The following is a 25,639-nucleotide window of genomic DNA, read 5'->3' as shown; positions in this document are numbered from 1 at the left end:
TTTCATGAGGAGGCAGAAGAAGAGCATAAAAAAGTGACGAAAAGTTGCATCCGGAGTCATAGAAGCAAGTATGATGAGAGTTCTATGATGGTGAAAGTGGTCAGCAACCATCAAATGCTGAAAAGTCATCAAGTAACATAAGAGAAATATGTGTATCAAGTAGGACGTCACTAGTGACCTTTCCAAGAGCAGTTCCAGGAGAACACTGAAGAAAAGAGCCAGAAGGTGGTGCTGCGAGGGGTGAATGGGAGGTAAAGAAGCAGAGAAATTCAGTGTTCACTACTATTTCAATGAGTTTGACTATGAAAGGAAGGTGAACATTTGATTAATAACAGAGGGGAAACAATTTTAAAGAAGAGATGTATGTATGTTTCTTTGTTTCATGGTGTGGCTTGGGCCTGTACCTGATGATGTAGCAAAATTCATGGGGAGAGTGGGGAAGGTGACAGAGTAAAGGTATCAAAGGGAATGTTATGGGATCCAGAGTGGAACCAGTGGTGGAACTAGTCTTAGACAAGAGGAAGGCTCCTTTTCCACTGAATTGAAACTGAAAAGATTTATGTACATGTAGGTAAGTCGTTGGGTGGGTGGTGAGGAGCAGATAAAGTTAATGAAGTGCCAATTAAAAGGTGAGATTCTCTGTTGAGAGGGCAAGGAGCTGATCATGTGAGTTTAAAGACAGCAGTGAAGGCTGGAAAAGGTACTGATGAGAATGGAAAAGCTTTAATATCTCAGTAATATAATTAGGGACTCCTCTTAATCCCAGTATATGTATATGGAAATATGAATAATGACTGTCAGGTAAAGAAATTCTTTTTACACATTGCTTCCACAAAGGAGGACGACACTTCTAGCTCCCTCCTGAGGAAGACATGTTTTTTGCATTCTTACAACAGTGGTGATGGCCTTTTAACCACAGTGCATTTGTGCAATAATTATAAGGATTTAGAATGGAAGCCCTAGCCTTGCAACAGAGTTTTCTTTCAACATGACACTAACTGACCTATTCTAAGAGTCAAATTCCAAAAATCTTAGCATCTTGGCAGTAGCCACTGACACGTTTACATATGACAGCATTCTATTTTAAACTATGATCTATCTCAGCTTCTTACATTGTAAGCTACACCTTTCATGTCAAAATTTCCAAAGGCTTGCATAACAAGCATATGAAAAACATCTCATAAATGCTCCCTAGTGGGGAAACTGCACAGGCAACTACCTGTTTATATATGCAGTAACTTGAATTATACATGAAAATTCCACATGGATGCCCAGAATCAGCACTGTGTTAATTCAAGAAGTATATTAAAATTTCTGGATGTATTTAGTAGCAGATCCTAAGAAAAATCTGTTCTTTAAACAGGGTTTTCTTTAAAAAAAAAAAAAAAAAAAAAGATCTGTTAGCTGGAATCTACTGTTTCAAGGAATCTACTCTTCCTAGGAAAAATAATCTGTAATAAACATTAATCTTATAATACATTTTCAAAAATCCTGGGAAACTCCATCTTTAGATCCTTTAAAGAGCCTGTAAAACTGTAAAATGTCCCTATTCTATAAAACTTCAGTCATATTGAAAATAAAATTTAAATGATAAATGTCAGTTGCAGAAGTTATCACCTTTTCATTTGAATGCTTGACTTCTATTGGATAATTCTCTTCCAAGAGACCTACTTGGGAAAAAGAGGTGACAGCCAACTCATTGCCTAATTGATTTAGGAACAGTGCCCAGGGAGATAGTCCAATTAAGTTTACAAGCTGGCAATTAGCAGGAAGCCCTCTAAATCCCTACACTGAGAGCCTGTTTACTTTAGTAAGAAGGCAAATGTGCTAGAGATAGGAAGAGAAAGCTGTGCTTTTTGCAAAGCTGTTGTGAGTAGGCCCACAAGGCAGGGCTGAAGAAAGGCTAGGTATACGTCAGAAGACAGCCTTCTGTTTGACAGGTAACTTGGGTTATTGAGAGAGAGAGAGAGAAAGGTGGGGGGGGGGAGGGAGTTTTAACAGATATGCAAAACATCTAACATCCACTTTAATAAGTGATGAGTATAGAGACATACCACTGTTAAACGTGTAGTTGGGCAAAGTAGAACTGGATTATCTCATAATAAATGAGATTCCAAACATATTTTTCTTGGACAATACTGACATTATGAATGGATTTAGTTGCATTTTTAATATGTGGAAAGAACATAGCCCTCACATTATATCCCTGATATCTTTCAAGTTAGTCAAGTCATTTTCATTAGATTTATTTCATGTGTTCAATTTCAGAGGCAAGTAGATCCATAAAAAAACAAAGTAAACTGACAGCTATTTAACAAACACTACAATGTCTTTAAAAACTTAACTTTGTACCACAGAGCCAAATCTTGTAAGGGGTTTTAAAATGTATTTACTTTTCTATGTTTTCAAGTTGCGGTGATGTGCATTAATTGAAATCTGTTTTTTAAAACCTAAGTGAGGTTCTTTCAAGAATGTTAAATTATACAAAACTGCCTAAAGGGACTTCCCTGGTGGTGCAGTGGTAAGAATCCACCTGCCAATGCAGGGGACACGGGTTCGACCCCTGGTCCAGGAAGATCCACATGCCGTGGAGCAACTAAGCCCGTGTGCCACAACTACTGAGCCTGCACTCTAGAGCCTGCGAGCCACAACTACCGAGCCCATGCTCCACAATAAGAGAAGCCACCGCAGTGAGAAGCCTGCACACTGCAACAAAGAGCAGCCCCCCGCTCTCCACAACTAGAGAAAGCCCACGTACAGACAAAAAAATAAAAATAAATACCCAACTCCAAAAAAAAAAAAAAAAAAACTGCCTAAAGGATATCATGTATTTCAGGACATAGCCAGTAATGCAAAACTACAAAAGGCAAAAAAATCACAATAATAAAATTCTGCTTTAAAGCTTCCTGGTTGAAATGGGATACATTAATACACATTTTTCCAAATATTGATAAATCCTTTTGAATATTTTTATCTAAAATCTTTAGCAAATTCTAACTAAATATTTCCTTTCTCTTTTTTAAAACACTTGCTTTACACATTTCCAATCTGGGAAGAAATGGACACTTATAATCTAAAAGAATTTTAATAGAAAAGTATTACAGAATTTTGTAATGGACATACTTTTAATATATTCTCATGTGTACTATTTCTTAAGGAATTTTTTTAATAGACAGTTTATTTTGGAAAGCATCAAATGTGGCTAGTTCAGTCTTTTTATTCATCACAATGGAAAATTAATGCAATTTCAAAATTCTTCAATATATAATGTACCTTGACATTTAGAAAATCATCCACAAAGCTTTCTTAAGGAAACTATATGAAATGTTTGAAAGGCAAGCACATTGATGGAATGACAAACAGAAAATCTATATTCCAAGAATAGTTTTATTGTCTTATATTGTCACCATCATAAAAAATTTAATTTATTTACTCACCAACTTCCTTGACTTACCAAGTTTAAACAGAAGTACACCCAAAGGTCCTCTGTCAAACTTGAGGAAGAGGAGATCATAGATGTCCCCACTTTCAGGCTTCTTAGAAACAACCTGCGGAGCTATCCACTGCATTTGAACAAGACTGCTAGAAACATCAAAGAATTTTTTGAATTGTAGAGTCTCCCTAGGTGAGCGGTCTTCAGCCAAAAGCTGGATGTTAATAGGAGAAAGAGCCATATCAAAAATCTGCAGCTCCCCTTGGTTACTGCCAACTAGCAGAATGGCACCACTTGGGTGGCAGCTTATTAATGAAGGCAGAAGTTCAGCCTGAGCTAAGACAGTCATTCTACGGTGAGTTTCATAAAGAATTACTGAAGAATCTTCACAGCCCAGAATCAGTTTGTCTTCAGTAACATTCCTGCAACAGCTAATGGCCTTCGATCTTAGTGGTATTCTGGTGACTGATACACACTGGATTTTGTGCCGAACACATTCATAGATGCAACTGTCAGCCATGGGCTCTTTGTCTACACTGATGGAGCACTCCACTGTCAACACCTGATAAGGCTGTTTGGTGCCAAAGCGAACATCCAGTGGATCCCATTCGGTGCGTACAGAACTCAGAACCTGTAAGAAATGTATCAAGTATGTTCATATAGACCTTGGTTTTTCTTCAGCTGTCACGCATAGCCCTGCATATTAATCTAGAATCCTATTGAATACCATCAACTATCACCTTAAATATCAGCAACATATAAGCAGGTATGTGTACATCTCATATGGAACACATATAAATATATATAGCACATATTTAGCACAGCTGCAGAAATTAAGCCATAAAATTTTAACTTAAACACTTTGTTTTAGGAAGTCTGTAAACAACATAAAGACAAATATTTCCCATGATATATAAAAACTAATGAAGTGGGCTTTTAGTAAAATAATATGGCTAGCAGAATATCTAAAGACATTAGAAGCTTAATTTTTAAAAGGATGAATAAAGGACTTAAACAATTTAGTCAATCTCCTTCCAACCCACTACCCCTCCCAATTCTGAAATTATTGGTAAATTACTTACCAGAAATATATTTCTAATTAGTTGGGCAGGGTAGGCAAAGGAAAAAACTTTAGAACCCTGTTAACAGTCCTGTAGAAATATCTTACTGGCAGAAAAGATATGAAGGGTTGTTAAGTAGATAAATGACCAATAGAAAGAAATAAGAAGGTAATGCACTAGTTTTAAAATTAAAAAAAAAAAAAAAGACCTGGTAGGTAATATGATTTGCAATACTGGTGAGGCAAAATTTAAAAAGCATTTCTGGTGCAGAAAGGAAAGGCTACAAAGAAACACCTCACCAGAAGAATAAAGAAATAAAACAACAGGCCATTCACTTTATTCATATGTAAATGTGGGAGGCCAAGAACCTGGAGAGTGGTATCAAAGATATTTTCTAACACTTTGTTGAAAACTTCAAAATTAGATTTAGAAACATTAAAAAGCACATTTCTACACGAGATAAAATTTCACAGAACTATGCATGCGCGCACGCACACACACATACATACACAAGTGCATGTAAAATCCGATGAAATCCAACTAAGGCCAGTACCTGAGTTAATAGTATTATACCAAGGTCTTGTTCCAGGATTTGACAATGTACTGCAGTAATGGAAGATACTATCATTGGGGCAAACAAGGGGAAGAAGTACCGGAAGGGAATTTGCTTTTAGCCTATTCTGGCAATTATATTAGCAGTTTCTTGAGAGTCAAACTATTTCAACAAAAAAAATTTCTTTTTTTAAAGCACATACAGCTATGTTACATGGTACTGACTTGGGGAGAGAAAGGGGGTTGATGTGAATTTTTTAAAAAATCCATCCTACACATCATTACCAAACTGACCTTCCTAAACTAAATGTTTTTGCTGCCATTCCCCTGTTCAAACCCTTTAATAGCTACCACTAACGAATAAATTAAATTTTTATTCCCCTGCCTGGTATGCAAAACAATATAGGATCCATATCCAACCCCTTCCCTCCCTCACACTCACTTTCCTGCTCTTGTTTTCCTTTTTTGTCTAAAAAATGCTTGAGTATGAGCTACATGCCAGGAACTGGTCCTGGCACTGCTGGGGATACAATAGTAAGTCCTCACCCTCAGAGAACATACACGCTAATGGCTGAAGACAAAGTAACAATTCACAAACAAACATACACAGGATGTTAGTGATCCTATATATGTACTTCCTAAGTACTAGGAAGAAAAATAAAGCAAGGTAACAGGAATGGGAAGGGGAGGTAATAGAAGTCAGGACAGGCCTCTCTGATAAAGTTGACCTAAAAGTGAAAGGTAAGCCATGCAGCCACCCGGGAGAAGAAGGCTCCAGGCAGAGGAAGCAAACATCCTAAGGTAGCACTCTTGGCCTGATGAAGGAAAAACGGGAGACCAACATGGCTAGATAAAAGGGAGCAAGGAAGAAAACAGTGGGAATTGGGGGAGGGAGAAGACTGTGAAGTGGCTTGTAGGCCATTATAGGGACTTTGGCTTTTCCTCTAAACAAGATGAGAAGCCATAAGGAGGGACAAGATCTGACTCGCAAATTCTAGTGTTATCTCCGACAGTCTCCCTTCATTACTCTACTCTGAGGTCAAACTAAAGCTGAATTTTCCCAGCTCTGTAACTTGTTAAATTAAACAAGGAGGCTGTTCAACTGATGAGGCCCTAATACCATGGCAACCTCTGTAAGCAAACCAAAACCTAAACCTGTAAATGCCTCAAAGTTACAAAATCAAAACACTAAGGACAACCATTACAACAGCCAATTTGGCTTTAAACTATAGCCAATCAAATAATTTCCTTTCTTTGCTTCTGCACTTTCACTGTCAGTCTTTTCCCTGCCTCATATCAGTAGGATGTTCCTAACCACTTCCAGTTTGGCACTGCCCCACCAGAATCGATTTACTCAAACTCTGAAAACTTTTACTATGCCTCAGCTCATCTTTCAACAACTTCACTCATGTCCTTTACCTCAGGGGTCCCCAACCCCCAGGCCACAGGCCCGTACCAGTCCGTGGCCTGTGAGGGATCCAGGCCGCACAGCAGGAGGTGAGCAGCAGGCGAGCAAGTGAAGCTTCATCTGTATTTACATCCACTCCCCAACGCTCGCATTACCACCTGAGCTCCGCCTCCTGTCAGATCAGCAGAGGCATTAGATGCTCATAGGAGCGTGAACCCTACTGTGAACTGCGCATGTGAGGGATCTTGGTAGCGCACTCCTTATGAGAATCTAATGCCTGATGATCTGAGGTAGAGCTGAGGCAGTGATGCTAGCGCTGGGGAGAGGTTGCAAATACAGATTATCATTAGCAGAGACCATAATAAATCAATTGCTTGCAGACACATATCAAAACCCTATCAGTGAGTGGCAAGTGATAATTAAGCTGCATCTGGTGGCAGGCTTTATAGTGGCAAGTGAGTTGATATACTTCAATTGTACAGCTGCATCTGGTGGTAGGCTTTAAATCAGAATCCGACACTTATTTTAGTCTACGCATGGCCTGCCCATTATTTTATTTACCACTTCTGTCTGCGCCTCTTTCCCGTACTGAGCACTTGTCTCAGTCACAGTTTTGGTAAGCCCACAAGCTAACCTTAGCCAAAATGAGTAAAAAAACAAATGTCGCTGGAGAGCTTCTTTGAAAAGGAAGAAAGACCAATGATGAGACAGCAGAAGACTCTAAGACTGCCAACAAAAAGAAAGCTGCATTTAAAAGAAAATACCAAGAGTCCTACTTAAATTAATGGGTTCATTGCAACAGGTGATTCACATTCTCCAAGCCTGCTTTGTATAATATGTGGCAACCGGCTATCCAACAAAGCCATGAAACCTTCAAAACTGCTTCGCCACATGGAGACCAAGCACCCTGCATTAAAAGACAAGCCTTTGGAGCTTTTCAAAAGAAAAAACGTAAACACAAAGGACAGAAGCAATTATTGAAGGCCACCACTTCATCAAATGTGTCTGCACTGAGAGCATCATTCTTAGTGGCTAACTGCATTGCTAAAGCTAAGAAGCCCTTTACTATTGGTAAAGAGTTGATCCTGCCTGCTGCTAAGGACATCTGTCGTGAACTTTTAGGAGAGGCTGCAGTTCAAAAGGTGGCACGTGTTCCTCTTTTGGCTAGCACCATAACTAGGTGAATTGATGAAACAGCAGAGCATATCGAGGCGCAATTGTTAGAGAGGAGTAATGAGTCACCGTGGTACGCAATCCAGGTTGACGAGTCTACCGATGTTGACAACAAGGCAACAATGCTTGTTTTTGTGCAATATATTTTTCAGGAGGATGTGCATGAGGATATGTTATGTGCACTTTTGTTGTCAACCAACACCACAGCGGCAGAACTATTCAAGTCTTTGAATGATTCCATATCAGGAAAACTGAATTGGTCATTTTGTGTTGGTATATGCAAGGATGGAGTGGCTGCCATGACTGGACAGCTTTCTGGTTTCACTACTCGGGTCAAAGAGGTCGCTTCTGAATGTGAGTCTACGCACTGTGTCATCCACAGAGAAATGCTGGCTAGCCGGAAAATGTCATCCGAATTTAATAACGTTTTGCAGGATGTGATTAAAATTATCAACCACATTAAAGTACATGCCCTTAACCCACGTCTGTTCATGCAGCTCTGTGAGGAGATGGATGCAGAGCACACACGTCTTCTCTTATACACAGAAGTGAGATGGCTTTCTAAAGGTAGATCACTGGCCACAGTTTCTGAGTTATGAGAGCCGCTCCAGAGATTTCTTTTAGAAAAACAGTCACCACTGGCAGCACATTTTAGTGACACAGAATGGGTCGCAAAACTTGCTTACTTGTGTGACATATTCAACCTGCTCAACAAACTCAATCTGTCACTTCAGGGGAGAACGACAACTGTGTTCAAGTCGGCAGATAAAGTGGCTGCATTCAAAGCCAAACTGGATTTATGGGGGGGGGGGGGACGAGTGAACATTGGGATTTTTGACATGTTTCAAGCATTAGCAGAGATTTGGATAGAGACGGAGCCCAGGGCCTTCTTTCTCCCAGCTGGTGCATGATCACCTATCTCAGCTTTCAAAAGAGTTGAGCATTAGTTCCCAACCACACAAAACCCCCGAACTGGGAAGCAATGGATCCTTGACCCATCTGTGAATAAGCCAGGTGAACTGACCTTGTCCGTGCTAGAAGAGGATCAACTACTTGAGATCGCAAATGATGGCGGCCTTAAAAGTATGTTTGAGACAACTTCAAATCTCCATACGTTCTGGATTAAAGCCAAGGCGGAATATCCTGAGATTGCCACAAAAGCACTGAAAAGCCTGCTTCCATTTCTAACATCCTGTCTTTGTGAAGCAGGGTTTTCTGCAGTGACAGCAACCAAAACGAGATTACGGAGTAGACTGGACATAAGCAATACACTTCGGGTGTCACTGTCTCCCATCACCCCCAGATGGGACCATCTAGTTGCAGGAAAACAAGCTCAGGGCTCCACTGATTCTGCATTATGGTGAGTTGTATAATTATTTCATTATATACTACAATAATAGAAATTAAGTGCACAATAAATGTAATGCGCTTGAATCATCCTGAAACCATCCCACCACCCACCGTCCCATCTGGTCCATGGAAATATTGTCTTCCATGAAACCAGTCCCTTGTGCCAAAAAGGTTGCAGATCGCTGATTTACTTGAAATCCACACTCTTCACCCACACAGACTCAGTATTTCCTACCAACAATACTCACTCTTGAAGAATTAGACCAAATGCTATTTCAGTTTCTGAATTTCTTCCAGTTGGGCAGCATCCTTCCTTCCTTTGATCTCACTTCCATACCCCCTTCCCCACTCCAACTTGGCCAATGTGTGACATTCGTTTGGCCTTTTATTTACTTCTAATTTTTGATCATATGTCATCATTTTGACTATAAGCTTAAAAAAATAAACTGTCTCATCTATTTTACACTTTTTTGTGTATGCTGTGTAGGCAGCTAGCCAAAAACTATGCTGGTAAGAGCTTTTTTAAAAAATATATAAATTTAAAAAAAAACCTCACACTATAATGGTGGTTGAATTATCATACTTTCAGAAAGCTTAGGGATTTGTAAAGGAAGCCATAGGGCAGAAAACTGGGAGGCCAGGTGACACTGAATAGGACCTGAACTCACACAGGGACAGCCTAAAAGGAGGGGCCAAGCAAGACAGCAGTCTTGGCATAGAACAGGTTAGCCCCAAGGTGCAGGGAGAAGGGTCCCAGGCTTCCTCAGTTCCAAACGTCTGTAAGACTCTTCCCAATAGGCTCTGTAGTTTCACCAAGAGAAAGGGGTTAAAAGGGAAGTAAGACCATGGACCCCTTATACGCCTTCTCCTCCACTGCCAATCCCTGATATCTCTAAAAAGCTAGCAAAGGTCAGATTTAATACCAAATTCTGATTAAAAAAAGAAAGGTAACACTATATATTTATTGAAGTATAGTTGATTAACAATATTATATTTGTGATTCAATATTTTTATAGATTAGACTCCATTTAAAGTTATTACAAAATAATAGCTGCATTTCCCTATCTCTTAATACCCTACTCCTATTTTGCCCCTCCCCCATCCCTCTCCTCACTGGTAACCACTAGTTTGTTCTCTGTATCTGTGAGTCTGCTTCTGTTTTGTAATATTAATCTGTTTTATTTATTAGATTCCACATATAAGTGTTAATATAGAGTATTGTCTTTCTCTGTCTGACTTATTCCACTAAGCACACTATTCTCTAGGTCTATCCGAGTCTATCCACATTGTTGCAAATGGTTTCATTCTTTTTTATGGCTGAATAATATTCCATTATATATATATATAAACACAAATATATATATATACCACAACTTGTTTATCCATTCATCTGTCGATGGACACTTAGGTAGCTTCCATGTCTTAGCGATTGTAAACACAGTGCTGTTGTGAACATTGGGGTACATGTACCTTTTCAAATTAGTTTTCTCTGGATGTACTCAGTAGTAGTAGGATTACAAAATCATATGGTAACTCTAGTTTTTTAAGGAACCTCCATACTGTTCTCCATAGTGGCTGTATCAATTTATATTCCCACCAACAGTGCAGGAGAGTTCCCTTTTCTCCACTCCCTCTCCAGCATTTATTGTTTGTAGATTTTTTGATGATGGCCATTCTGACTGGTGTAAGGTCATAGCTCATTGTAGTTTTGATGTGCATTTCTCTAATAATTAGTGATGTTGAGTACCTTTTCATGTGTCTATTGGCCATCTGTATGTCTTCTTTGGAGAAATATCTATTTAGGTCTTCTGCTCATTTTTTGATTGGGTTGTTTTCTTGATATTAAACTGTATGAATGAGCTGTTTGTATAATTTGGAAATGAATCCCTTGCCGGTAGCATTGTGTGCAAATATTTTCTCCCAGTATGCTGGTTGTCTTTTCATTTTTTTAATGGTTTCCTTTGCTGTGCAAAAGCTTTTAAGTTTAATTAGGTGCCACTTGTTTATTTTTGTTTTTACATTCATTGCTGTAGGAGGTGGATCCAAAAGGATATTGCTGCGATTTATGTCAAAGAGCGTTCTGCCTATGTTTTTCTCTAAGAGTTTTATAGTGTCCAGTCTTACATTTAGGACTTTAGTCCATTTTGAGGGGTGTGTGTGTGTGTGTGTGTGTGTGTGTGGTGTTAGAAAGTGTTCTAATTTCATTCTTTTCAATGCAGCTGTCCAGTTTTCCTAGCACCACTTACTGAAGAGACTTTCTTTTCTCTATTGTATATTCTTACCTGCTTTGTCATAGATTAGGTGGCCATAGGTGGGTGGGCTTATCTCTGAACGTTCTATCCTGTTCCATTGATCTATATGTCTGTTTTTGTGCCAGCACCATACTGTTTTGATTACTGCAGCTTTGTAGTATAGTCTGAAGTCAGGGAGCCTGATTCCTCCAGCTCTGCTTTTCTTTCTCAAGATTGCTTTGGCTATTCATATTTTTTTGTGTTTCCATACAAATTGTAAAAATTTTTTGTTCTAATTCTGTGAAAAATGCTATTGGTAATTTGACAGGGATTGTGTTGAAACTGTAGATTACTTTGGGTACTACAGTCATTTTGACAATGTTGATTCTTCCAATCCAAGAACATGGTACATCTCTCCATCTGTTTGTGTCATCTTTGATTTCTTTCGTCAGTATCTTAAAGTTTTCTGAATACAGGTTTTTTGCCTCCTTAGATAGGTTTATTCCTAGGTATTTTATTTTTTTGATGTGATGATAAATGGTATTGCTTCCTTAATTTCTCCTTCTGATATTTTGTTGTTAGTGTATAGGAATGCAAGAGATTTCTGTGTATTAATTTTGTATCCTGCAAGTTTACCGAATTCATTGGTGAGCTCTACTAGTTTTCTGGTAGCATCTTTAGTATTTTTCTATGTATAGTATCGTATCATCTGCAAACAGTGACAGTTTTACTTCTTCTTTTCCAATTTGGATCCCTTTTATTTCTTTTTCTTCTGATTGCTGTGGCTAGGACTTCCAAAACTATGTTGAATAAAAGTGGACAGAGTGGGCATCCTTGTCTTGTTCCTGATCTTAGAAGGAATGCTTTCAGAATTTCACCATTGAGTAGGATGTTAGCTGTGCGTTTGTCATATATAGCTCTTATTACGCTAAGGTATGTTCCCTCCATACCCATTTTCTGAAGAGTTTTTATCATAAATAGATCATAAATAGATGTTGAATTTTATCAAAAGCTTTTTCTGCATCTATTGAGATGATCATATTGTTTTTATTCTTCAATTTGGTAATGTGGTGTATCACACTGATTGATTTGTGAATATTGAAAAATCCTTGCATCCTTGGGATAAATCCCACTTGATCAAGGTGTATGATCCTTTTAATGTATTGTTGGAGTCAGTTCGTTAGTATTTTGTTGAGGATTTTTGCATCTATGTTCATCAGTGATACTGGCCTGTAATTTTTTTCATGATATCTTTGGTTTCGGTAACAGGGTGATGGTGGCCTCATAGAAAAGGTTCGGAAGTGTTCTGTCCTCTGCAATATTTTAGAATAGTTTCAGAACGATAGATGTTAACTCTTCTCTAAATGTTTGGTAGACTTCACCTATGAAGCCATCTGGTCCTATACTTTTATTTGTTGGGAGTTTTTAAATTACTGATTCAATTTCAGTACTGGTAATTGGTCTGTTCATATTTTCTATTTCTTCCTGGTTTAGTCTTGAGAGATTGTACCTTTCTAAGAATTTGTCCATTTCTTCTAGGCTGTACCAGTTTATTGGCATGTAGTTCTTCATAGTAGTCTTTTATGATCCTTTGTGTTTCTGTGGTGTCTATCGTAACTTCTCCTTTTTCGTTTCTGATTTCATTGATTTGGACCCTCTCCCTTTTTTTCTTGATGAGTCTGTCTAAAGGTTTATCAGTTTTGCATATCATTTCAAAGAACTAGCTTTTAGTGTCATTGATCTTTTCTATTTTTTTTTTTTTTAGTCTCTATTTCATTTATTTTTGCCCTGACCTTTATGATTTCTTTCCTTCTACTAACTTTGGGTTTTGTTTGTTCTTTCTCTACTTGCTTTAGGAGTAGAGTTTGGTTGTTTACTTGAGATCTTTCTGGTTTCCTGCGGTAAGCTTGTATCGCTATAAATTTCCCTCTTAGAACTGCTTTTGCTGCATCCCATAGGTTTTAGATCATCGTGTTTTCTTTTTCATTTGTCTCAAAAAATGTCTCATTCATTTTTTGATTTGCTCTTTGATTTCTTCAGTGATCCAGAAACCAGACCTTATTGAAGAAACGGATAATTCCAGGTTTGCAGCAGGAAATGTATAAGAAAGCATGGACATATTGTTACATCAGACAGAGGGAAGCTACCCGAGACTACTGAGGTCATGACAAGAAGAGGAGCCAACTTGAGGAGACTCCCACTGCCCAAAGTTAAGAATCTGAGCTTTCAAAAGGACAAAAATTACAATTTATGAAACCCATTAAGTCAAGAATGTTTAAATCCATGAATTAATAATGCTATTAAAAAAACAAAAACTAATTGGTTACCTTCAGGGAGTGGTAGGGAACCAATTCAATCTTGAAAACTAGTAAATAAAAGAAACAGATGCTTATCCTGATTATACTATATGAATCCAGCCACTGGGAAAATAAGTAGGAGATGAGTAGAAGTGTCTCATTATAAAAGTATAGCAATTAATAAAAAAAAAAAAATCATTAGATATCACCATTTTGCAACCGTCATGAATTACTGGATCTAGGCATTAAGCATCAAGAGCTGCTAAAATCAAAAAAGAGAGACAACCAAAAGAGAGAAAGAGAACCTGACATTATGTGCCTTCTGATTAAAAAGCACTCCTTTGCACACAGTCTTGACAAAACTGACTACTAACTTGCAGAATTTTCAAAAGACAAAGAAACTTGTTGGACCACACCATGACGATGGGACAGCAAAATCCAGACTGTGGGACACTGCAGTTTCAACAGATAAATTTTAATGAAAAAAAAAAGGGATGGAGCGGGAACTTGCAGATTAAAAGAGAGTTAAAAGACACATTAACATGTTTTAAATAGATAATATTAAACTACAGTTTTGCAGGATGCACATTTAGGTGATAAAAACTATATGAGAAAATGTGTAAAAGTCACAATAGAGGTTACTTTGGGGCACCAGGAAAGGGTTGAGATCAAAACAGAGTACGTGGCGCTATTTCTGGTGCCTGGCAAAGTTCTATTTCTTGACCTGAGTGTGGTTCAGGGGTGTTTCCTTAGTAAAAGCTCATTAAACTATATATTTAGTCTCTGTGGTTTTCCTTAGTGTCTTTATAATAAAGAGATTTAAAAAAAAAAAAACATCATCCCTAAAATAGAAAACCTTGGTTATCTGGTTGAAAGCTAACACAGTTCATACATTTCTTTGGAAGAGATGTCTCTTAAATATTTTGGCTTTTCAGTTGAATGCATTTATAATGCTTTCTGAATACTTCTTTTATCAAATTATACTGTATTAAAAGTTGGTCACATTTTGACTTTCCCATCAGTTGGCTGTTCCTCTAAATCACTGCAAAATTAGTTTTTAATTTTTATGGGAAAAAAGTTACCTTTGTGAGGTTATATTTCCCTAGCCCTGACAACAGGGTTTAAGGTTTAATAGCTCTGCTTATGTGTTTTTGATTAATTTGGTTAAACAAATTCAAGTGACCTTTTCTGAGTAAGATATCTTGAAATTACTGCCATACTCAGAAAGCATTATCAAATCCATACAGCTGAAAAGCTAAAACATCTGCTTGAATACAAAGGTCAGGAAAGAGTAAGTTGTGTTGTCACCACATTTTTGACAAAGCTAATGAATTAAATAGTTCTATGATGACGGTAATCACCTTTTCCAAATGTAAGTATAAAGAGTGTGAGGAATTTAAGTATAAATGACTACCATACTATGTACAATAATCCAAACACCATTAAAAACTATTTTTAAATGAATTTTACTGATAAAAAATTTCTTTTTCTTCATACTATTGTATATTTTTCAAAACAAATTTTTTTCCCCTAGACTACATAAATCTCTCTGTTCTGTGCTTCTAATTAAGATATGTACTGTTGTTTAGAGCTCTGCAGTGTGAAATTAGACCAGCAGTTTTCTAATATCCATAAAATAAATTAAGAAATGTTCCTCCTCTGAAAGACAGATAATTCAGTCACAGAGAGCTTACTTCTATGTTTCCTTTGTTTTCTTTTTTTTTTTGCTGCTTGGTAAGCCAATTTTCTACTTGGAATTTACTGTTAACACTCTCATTTGGTTCAGTATGTGGGCTTTATCCTTTCCATGGTCTGTTATGCAAAAAAGATGGCTTAAAAATTTTTTCCCAGTCTGCTGTTAAGCAGTGGTTCTCAACTTGGATGCACATGAGAATCACCTAGGGAACCTGTAAAAGAATACTGATGCCTCCTCCCCCTCTGGAGATTCTGATATAACTGGTCTGGGTGGGCTCCTTTGTAAAAGCTCTGCAGGTGACTGTAATGTGTTGCCAAGGCTAAGAACCACTACTCTAGGATCTTGCTACTGTCCAAATAAAAGCTTACTATCTTTTCTGATTGAAATTGGGTGGGAAATTATTTTTTTAAGTTCTATCATTTAATAGATGCAAAGATTAAATTTCTTCTCTATGAGGCTGCTACTTTTTTAGTCTGAATTTTAGGGTTTAAGAGTATATCGTATCTCTTATTCCGAGGATTAGCTCAAGAAGTCTATTGGTCGCTAGTGAAAAAATACTTAAAGCCATATGCCTGAATATTACTTTTATAGACTAGTGGTTTTAGTTAATGTTACCCTAAAAAATGTGCTACAATTCACAATTAAAGATTATGTCTTCACACACACACAAAGAAACAATTATTTCCCCAGACAGTTCTTCCAAAAGCCATTCACCTTTTGCATATAGAAGTTCACGTGAGGTTTTGAAAAAGAAATCTTTACAAATTTTTCTAACAGTTTAATTTTGATAGACTGATTGAAAGAGCCAAATCCAAGACAAAAGCTACTTGACAAAAAAAATGAATTATATATCTTAATATATTATGATCAAAAAATTAGCTATGCAGTCAGTGGTGAACAATTAAAAATCAGGTGCAAGTATCATATACAACTTCATGAAAATCTATCCAAATACTTAAATAAGATGGATAATTTTCCAAAAATACAAATTAAGGAAAATGACTCAAGGAAAAGACAGAATTCCCGAAAAACAAACAACCCTCGAAAAATGGAATCAATTATAAAAAATCTACCTTCCTTGAAAGACAGCACACCCAGGCAGTTTTATATGAGTTTTACCAAACATTCAAGTATCATATAATTCCTTTTGGCACTGGTTCAGAGAGGAGAAAAGAGAAAAGCTAGTCAAATCACTCCATAGGGGTAGTACAACTTTGATATGAAACTTATAAAGGATAGTAAAAAAAGTAAAATTGTGTACCAACCTTGAGCAAATTGTAAATCCTCTTTAAAGTTCCCCCCTTATTATCTCTCTAGGTAGAAACAGTCCCCACTGGCTCCTCTACAGCTTACACATACTCTATCCACAGCATTATTTAACACTTTAGTGCACTCACACGTTTTCATATTTGTCTCTCATTGGTAGACACTAAGATCCTTGCGGGCAGGGATTGTTTTGTGTTTATATCCCCTGGCATGAAATACAGTGCTTACTCCATGGTCATGCTCAGTAGTTGATGAATGATGTGAAAAGAGAGAGGGAAGGGCCTTTCAGGTAGAAATACCAGTAATTTGTACAGACAGGAGGTGGGAAATAAAGAAGCAGTGAGTAAACCATTTGGCTAGAACATAGATTTGTATAAAGAAATAACACTGGAAAGGTAAGTCAGGGCCAGTCAGGGGCACCTTTTCAGTGCCGAGGCTAAGTTTAGTTTCAAAATCTACTGAAGGCGTTTGAACATGCAATGGCTAAATCAGATCTGTGCTTCAGAATCCAGATGTGCACTTTTTTGAGCTGCCCAGGACCTATCTGGTTTAAATCCATCATTTTAAAAATTAGAAAACTACAGTCAGAGAGGGTAGGTGATCTACCCAAGGCCAAAGAACATAGTATTAGTTAAAAGCAGGCAGAAGCTGACAGGAAGTAAATTTGATTAAAGTCACACAGTATATGGTCCAACCAACAGGCAAACCGAGGTTTATCCAACTCTGAAGTCCATAAACTAGATGACACCAGGAGATGAAGTACATAGACCATACGTAAACCCTTTCTGAACAGTCCTAATTTCAGGTAATAAACTCATTTCAAATAAAGGTAATTTGTGTAATGTAAAACTAAAGGCTGATTTATATTATTATTACTTTTATTATAAAACAGAGCATTTAAAAGAATTCTAGTTGGCTTTATTATATTAAGTCATTTTGATTAAGTCTTTTATTCAGTTAGCTTCTGGACCCAAGATCAATAAAATGGTGGGCATGAACAGGAATTGAATAGGAATAAAGCACTTCTTTATCCTCACAAAATCCATACCTGAAGCATTACAAGTGGTATTAGTTACTACAACAAATTGGAAAAGTTCCAGAAAAAGGTAAAATAATTAGTTAAAAAGGACTCTTTGGTCTTAAAAGATAGCCTGTAAATTTATAAAACCAGAAGAGGTAGGTAGGGATAGAGAAAACTTGTACTTGTTCATTATATCTCAGAATACTAATTCTGAAAAATTAAAAAAATTAAAGCCTAAAAGATAATGGATTTAGAGAAAATATAGGAACATACTATTTTACCCAAGCCAAGACATTAAAAAAAACAGGTTGGAGGAGGTTGCTTTTTTTTAAGTTACATTAAAAAAGAAACAGAATTTCATACTCAAAGTACTGATACAAGGTGAAAATAGCCATAGGTTCGTGATAATGAGTGATGATGGAACCACTGTCAGGAATAGATAGGGCAAGATCTTGTCTGCACCTCTTAGATTAACCCTTTTGGTGCTCCTGTCCCAGGCAGGAAACTAGACTGAGAAGGCACTCTTCTAAAGCCCTTCTTACAAATCCTTGCCCCAGACATGGTTTGGCACCACAGAGTCTTGCAGAAAATAGGCATTTGACTAATGTTTGCTACCTAACTGAAGTTTAAAGAAGGTGGTTGATAACATAGCTTCGATAGGCATGAAATCATGAGCAAACAGTAATGACAGTACTAATAATGATAATGACAAGAATCACAATAGTAATTGAGAGTTTAATATATGTAGTTATTGCTCTAAATGCATGTATTAACTCATTTATCTTCGTTAACTTTATTTTTCAAATAATGAAACCATACAGGTTAGTAATCTGCTCAAGGACAGAGAGCTAGGTAGTGGCAAAGCTAGGATTTGAACCCAGAAGCTTGTGATATTAATCACTATGCTATTCAGACAAGTCCTGAAACTGTGTATCCTCCAGATGTGATACTTTAAAGGATCCCATTTCATATGTAATTTCCTTTGTTGAATATTTGGAAAATAAATTATATGTTTTAAAAAGTATTCACACTTATTTCAGAATAGAAAACTAATAATCCTATTTTATTTTCTCTTCAATAAAATGTATATATTTGCTTTAGATTTACCTCCAGTCTTCCTTGAGCATAACCCAGGAGCAGCAGATTGGCTCTGTCTTTCTCAGAAGAAATGGGGGCCCAAGGCCAAGCATCATCACTGACCAGTGGCCACCAGCAAACAACTATATCTTGAACACAATTGATAGCTAGACGACGCTGTGTTGTCCTGTTTACTGGGCCAGGGATTTCATAATAGGAAATCTAATGGTTAAAAAAAAAAAAAAAAAAAGCAGACAAGGATCATTTTTAAAATGCAAAATCCTCAAAGTATTGCAAAAATTAAAGCATCTGTAAATGTAGATAAATGCAAGTAAATATGCATGTTAAACATGTGCTTAAGGAGGTGTCAGAATTTACCAAATTCTTTTGACACATATATAAAAAAGACATATGTTCAAAATTCTCCCCATTTTTAGCAGAGGAAGGGAAAAGGAGAAATGTGAGTTAGGGAGGAATTGGCCGTAGCAATCCCAATCAATACCAAAATGTACAGTCATGGTTGCTTGACAGCATCGACCTACACACAGGATTTAAGACCGGCTGTATTAAATGACAAGTTCAGTACTGCTGACCAAGAGTGTCTGACTACTGTTTAAGACATAACATGTTAACAATGACTGAATGACTGACAACAATAAAAGGAAAAACAACTTGAGGCAAATATCACTTTAAAGAATATATGAGACATATACACAAAAATTCTGCATAAAGGGATAAGTCACAGCATCATGCTGCATAAAAGTTTATGCAGCTTCTGAGAATTATGCTTTTCTTTCTTAGGACGGATTTGTAGAATTTATTATTCAAACTATGTTATTTTGGAACATGGTTATTTGAAAACATAAGCACGGCACCATCTGGGTGACACATGCCAAGGAAATATAGATTGCACCGTATTTCTGCTTAAGGAATTAATGGAAGGTTGATAGCTTGGAAGCCAAAAAAAAAAAAAAAAACTATCTTGCCATTGCTGGTCAGCAATAATCGAACCACTTTCTGGGGATTAAGCGCATGGCTAAGCCTACTGGACCAGACACTAGCAAAGGGCAGGGGGTCTTCTTATCAGAGAAATGCTTCTGGAGCCAGTCTCACTACATGACAGATTGCTTTCATATTCCTGTCTGCAAGGCAACAAAGGATGGCAGTAATGCGATAATGCCAGAGTGCAATGGGTGTTAAGAACCCGTTGCATTTATGTATTGTATTTAGTAAATAATCAGGCTCATCCAAATTGTGATCTCACCACTCAACCAAGGCCATTAAATCAAGGTTAATGCTTTAATAATCCTCTGCCATTTTTTTTTAATATGGTCAAAAGGAACCCTTTTCTATTTGCATGCCCATAATATTATTGACCTCTTCATCCTCTGAATGCACATCAAAAGGAACTGAAATCAAAGTAATTACCAATGTTGTTCTCTCATGGTAAACATTTAACTCCTTGCACTGTCCCTGTCCCTTCACTGTTAAATAAATTGAATTGGATTTTTAAAATGTAGACAGGAAAACTTGTTAAAGGTCAACACTTTCAGGATATTTCCCCTACATTTTTCTTTGCCAAGACTGTTTCAATCTAAAAGAATTAAATTATGGTACAGCTGTAAAGAAAAGCAGAATTATAGTACTCTACACTATTTCCTTGTTTTAAAATCCAAATGTGCAATGACAGACAACACAGATGTACTTTATGCTTTGAAGTGCAAATTCTTATATTTAAGCTCTCAATATCACTATTTTAACTAGCTATCTTCTTAAGAGAAATACCACAATGGAATTGCTAAGTCCTTAAAAATATACCTACATTATTTTGATGTCCTACCTGCCATGTAAACATGTGACTTAAGAATTTCTAGATGAGAGCTGGCACTTTCAACCCTCACATAATGCAAATCATACATGTTATCTGAAATTTCATGTTTGCTATGAGTATTAATGGCATCAGTGTTCTATCACGATGGTCAAGAGGGCAAGTGAAATGAGTAAGTTTCTTAAAACATCCTTCCAATGGACAAATGACAGTTTTTACTAAGTATTTAAATAACTATATTTAAAATACTGAACCAGAAAATGAAATCCATGGGTTTTCCAAAGAGAAGCAGGCTACTTCTCTAATGTAAAGAAATGACATGGAGTGCTCATGGAGTGCTTAATTTCTCAAAGCTAAAGGCAGAATGAATAAACAAATAAGTAACTCCCTTACTCAAGGTATAGGGCCCATATACTCGGTCTATTTTTCACATCTTTTCATCAGAAAAGATGACATCCTGACAGTTTTCTCTGCTCTCATTAACGGGAGCTAATATCCTTCAGCTGAGAAGACTTTGCCAAATTATCCACCACACCTAAGATGGAGAAACTAGTCATACAAAATTTTATATAAATGCATTAAAAACAGTTACTTTAACAGTTTGAGGTAATGCATACTGGTGCATTTTAAAGACCAGTATTAGTAAATAAACAACATTTTAAGTAAATCTACAGTTAGCCATTCTGGAAAATAATATCCCATTAAGAATGCTAAACCAATTTTTTTTTACTAAACAAAATATAATATATGAATACCACTGATTTTCAGTTTAAAAGAATCAATATATACAAAGTGTTATAGAAGCTCCACAAAGTCGGCAGACAAAACCAAATTTTAGTTTATTACCACAATGAAACACTTATTTAATGTATTTTATCCCATGTTAAAAATCTTTTTTATAAGAGTAGATTTTTCCACTAAATAAAATTAAATCCTCCCATACCACCACCACCTCAGTCACAATAAGAAATAATGCAAAAGGGCAAAAGGTTAGGTTAAATACTACTTTTCAAACACACACACAAAGTTGACTTTTAAGAATCTTTGCCCTTGTTACAGATACTCTAGGTATGGTGTAAGTGTGCATCTTGTTTAAGGAAGCTGCATATCAGCCCCGTTCCCAGTGAACTGTCTCAAATCCACATCACAGAGGCTGGATCAATCTTGCAAACACAAGTCATTGCTGAAAAGAGGCCTTGAACTGAAACAGCCTGGAAAATGTATTAGATACTCATCCTACCAGAGAGTATGCCTTCCAAGCAGTTAAAATGTAATGTGGCAAAACTTAAATTAAATACATCATTTAAAATAAAAATCCTGCCTTAACAGATGTAAGGTCCCTGATACAAGGAAACAAATTACCTGGAGTTACTGAAGGGAGAGATACTAACACAGGAAGGAGATTTCTTTTTGCATTTTTCTCCACAGTTAGAGTTGGGTGTGGGGGGTGGGGGAGTCTTCCCACTCTTCGTTTATTACACATTTCTATTAACCTTTGAAAGTGCCTTCTTCTCTCTTTCTTTTCTTGTGAAATGGAAGCCAGAGCAGCTATCCTTGCCTAGAAGGATGATACGGGGTCTTTGGGGAAAATGAGAATGGTGTATATACTACCACTAGCAAGAAAACCATTTTCGAATGTGTAACTTGCCTCTATTATCTGTCTCTGACTTCCGTAAGTACTATATAAATTACTCCAAGCATGCCACTGTTAGACCCCCATAATGAGAGTAAAAAAAGAAAACTCTGGATGGCCACTGTTTCTAGTTGATCAAGCTTAATCCTATAATAACTCTGGTTTTTCTGAAATCCGGAATCATTCAATAAAAACAAGCATAACATCAACTCATGTGATACTCTAGCATACCTTAATAATTAACAATATGACTATATAAAATGAAATCTCTACCTTATAATCCAAGGCTGAGAGTTTTTCCAGTCTTTTGTTTATATCAGGAGAACCCATCTTCTTGGTAAACTGAATAAAACATAGTTTGTTTTGTGCCAAAAATGATAAGATGATAAAGCTGTCTGTGAGAAGAGCTTAAAAAAAAAGATTTGATAATACTATCAAATACTGAGTTAGAATAAAATAATAAAGAATTAACAGTTTCTTCCACTGAAATGTTACAAAAAACTATTTTCAGAAGATAAATGAATATTAATTGAAATAACTAAAGTCTCCTAAATACCATTATGACATTTTACAAAGATAGTAAAGATACTGGGAATAAACAACAATCATCAATCTAATCATGCATGGATTTGATACTTTTTCTTTTTTCCTGAGACCATTTCAATATACACTGATGTCTGGGGACAACCTCCAAATGAGATGTATTTGGAATAGGGCTAAGAAAAGCATAAAATAAAGACCGTTTCACATCTGAATGTAAAGATAAAAACATTTACTTTTATTTGTGCTTAGCCTTTAATCCTGTGTTTATATGATGTAAACCATCTGAGAATAAATTGGATTTATTAAGGGATACAGATCAGTGTTCTCCACCAATTTTTTTTTTTAAATGTATATACAAGTATTTTCATTGTGGCATTTCTTTTTTTTTTATTTTTTTTATTTTTTTTTAATTTATCTATTTATGGCTGTGTTGGGTCTTTCGTTTCTGTGCGAAGGCTTTCTCCAGTTGTGGCAAGCGGGGGCCACTCTTCATCGCGGTGCGCAGTCCTCTCACTGTCGCAGCCTCTCTTGTTGCGGAGCACAGGCTCCAGACGCGCAGGCTCAGTAATTGTCTCCACCAATTTTTTAAAAAATTTTTCATCAATGAATCTTCTTTCTGAGGGTATACTAGTTGAATGAAATAAAGCATATTATATCCAATATGCACATTATATAAAATAATATTTGATAATGAAGAGTAGCAAAAATATTTCTACAGCTTTATTTTTAAAGCACACAGGTAGATAATTAATATTCATAGGTTACATAAAGGGCCGTTAATGTTATAAAAATTGTTGATAAAAACATACAGTAGGAATTTGAGAAATGTTTAATATTGTTCCCAGCATAAAGAAATTATTGAATGTTTTATATATTTTTCTTTACTTCCATATCCTGACTGTGCAAGCAGTAACCAACAGTATATCTACACAATTACAGGAGAATCTGGAGAACTGCCAAGAAATCACATTGTTATCATGGTCTCATGAGAGTGTATCACTTGTGGTATAAATAAAAGAAACAAGTGAAAAAAGATATCTCAGCGACATGAATAGTGTTGGAAGTCTCCTTTTAATTCTTATGGAGGAGAATCAATATGACAAAATCATCACAGCCACTATTTTATTTGCAGTGTCAATGAAGGGGTCAATTATTAGACATATGAAAATGGAACCTCTTCCATAGGGAAGCTTCCTTAGCACCACGATCCTATAAGGAAAAGGAAATGGCACACTTATAACCCTAACCCCAGCTTTCATTATCAGGTATATGACTAATGACAGCCATCCTGCAGAGTGCTTTTCTCTATGAAATTGTGTCTGATTTATTCAGAGATAGCTAGTGAGCACACACAGCAGAAGGAAGGTTTCTGTAATCTAACCTCTGTCCTTTCCATTAGATCACACTTTCCTTTGATTATTCAATTTAAGATACTGACAATTTTCAATCTCTAATGATAATGCAATCTGTTTCTTAGACCATTTTTTTACCTTGAATTAAAGAACATAATCTTAAAACTTTAGGAGTCAGCACACTGTAGTGCAAAGAAAATGGGCTTTGCAGCCAGAACCTGGGTTCAAATCTCAACCCAGTCATTTTGGGGCTAGTCCTTAATATCTCATTGGTGGTCATGTTCCTTAGTATTACAGCTTCAATTTCCTTATCCATAAAATGGAAATAACTATACCTTAGAAGGAATAGTTTTTTTAATTAAATGACATACGTAGGTTAGCACAGCATAGAGTCTTTTAGGGATTAATAAATGTCAGTACCCTACTTTTTCACTTACTGGCTTTAAAGTCTTTTTTTATGTGCTTTGTAGCAATTATGTACTGATTGTGGTATCACTTAATGGGATTCAGATTTATCTAGTATATTTGGCATTGATTTTTGATATTTATAAATACTGCCCAGGGCTTCCGTGGTGGTGCAGTGGTTGAGAATCTGCCTGCTAATGCAGGGGACACGGGTTCGAGCCCTGGTCTGGGAAGATCCCACATGCCACGGAGCAACTAGGCCCGTGAGCCACAACTACTGAGCCCGCGCGTCTGGAGCCTGTGCTCCGCAACAAGAGAGGCCGCGATAGTGAGAGGCCCGCGCACCGCGATGAAGAGTGGCCCCCGCTTGACGCTTGCCGCAACTAGAGAAAGCCCTCTCACAGAAACGAAGACCCAACAGAGCCAAAAATAAATAAATAAATAAATAATTTTTTTAAAAAAAGTTAAAAAATAATAATAATTAATAAATGAATAAATAAATAAATACTGCCCAACTCTCTCAAAAGTTAGTATTCACAGACTTTGGTAACAGAGACTCTTCCTAACAGCCAAAGCACAGGTTTTGTTTTTGCTTTTGTTTTTTTACTGGTGGCTGTGTTGACAAATTTGGGTTATTTATTATTCAAAATTCATGTGAAAATGAAAAATATTTGAAATGTCAACACACCAAAAAAAAAAAACCTCTTTTGAAAATACGTTCACATTTTTTTAAGCAAAGAGTGAAAAATACTCAAGGATATGAGCCTAACACTTGACAAAAACTTTGATATTAAATATTAGTCAAAACTTGTATGGGTCCCAGGGGTTGTAACTGTGCTATTACAAGCAATTACTTGTGTTTTCAAGTCCCCAGTGGTAATAATTAGTCTACCTGTTGACACATTATTTCTCCTGCCCCACTGTTAATGTAGGCAATTGATTTGCACATGGGGGTAATTACCATCACTGATGGTGTCTGAGATGAGCTTCCCCACCAGGCTTCTGTCAATCACCACTTTCTCCAGCTGCGGCCCGGAAAGGCTTAAGGACACCAGCACACCTGAACCAAAGAGAAGCTAAAACCAGGGAAAGGGGGAGAGGGGGAGGGAGATATACTGAGAATTAGAATCTTTTAAAAATCTCTCCCCAAATGCACAACTTATACAGATATTTACATGTGCATCTACACCATGGAATTATAAAGAGCTTTTCTTCTTCGAAAAACAATCACAGACATTCTGAGTAAAAAGATACAGGTGGTTAAATGATGCAACACAATAAGGGCACTGATTAGTGCTATATGCAGAAACTGA

The 25,639-nt window shown here is 36.7% G+C and overlaps 1 protein-coding gene across 29 annotated transcripts in view; it reads right to left on the bottom strand.

Moving 5' to 3' along the window:
* Positions 1-25,639, bottom strand: part of WDPCP (WD repeat containing planar cell polarity effector) — a 420,975-nt gene that overhangs the window by 257,343 nt on the left and 137,993 nt on the right. For all 29 annotated transcript variants that reach the window (XR_014253957.1, XR_014253958.1, XM_082426596.1 and 26 more), the window contains exons 7-10: positions 25,288-25,402; positions 22,300-22,433; positions 18,596-18,787; positions 3,455-4,064 (exon numbers count right to left, since the gene is read on the bottom strand). Coding sequence is in view for 27 of the 29 variants with exons in the window: in XM_082426596.1 (XP_082282722.1) it covers positions 3,455-4,064; positions 18,596-18,787; positions 22,300-22,433; positions 25,288-25,402 (1,051 nt within the window). In the remaining 2 variants the exon portion in view is untranslated. The remainder of the gene's footprint in view (positions 1-3,454; positions 4,065-18,595; positions 18,788-22,299; positions 22,434-25,287; positions 25,403-25,639) is intronic.

The sequence above is a fragment of the Balaenoptera physalus genome (genome assembly GCF_965194825.1).
Source record: "Balaenoptera physalus genome assembly, chromosome: 15".
NCBI classification, from domain to species: Eukaryota; Metazoa; Chordata; class Mammalia; order Artiodactyla; family Balaenopteridae; genus Balaenoptera; species Balaenoptera physalus.
The sequence above is the reverse complement of the archived record's forward strand: the minus strand, read 5'-3'. Positions and strand labels throughout refer to the sequence as shown.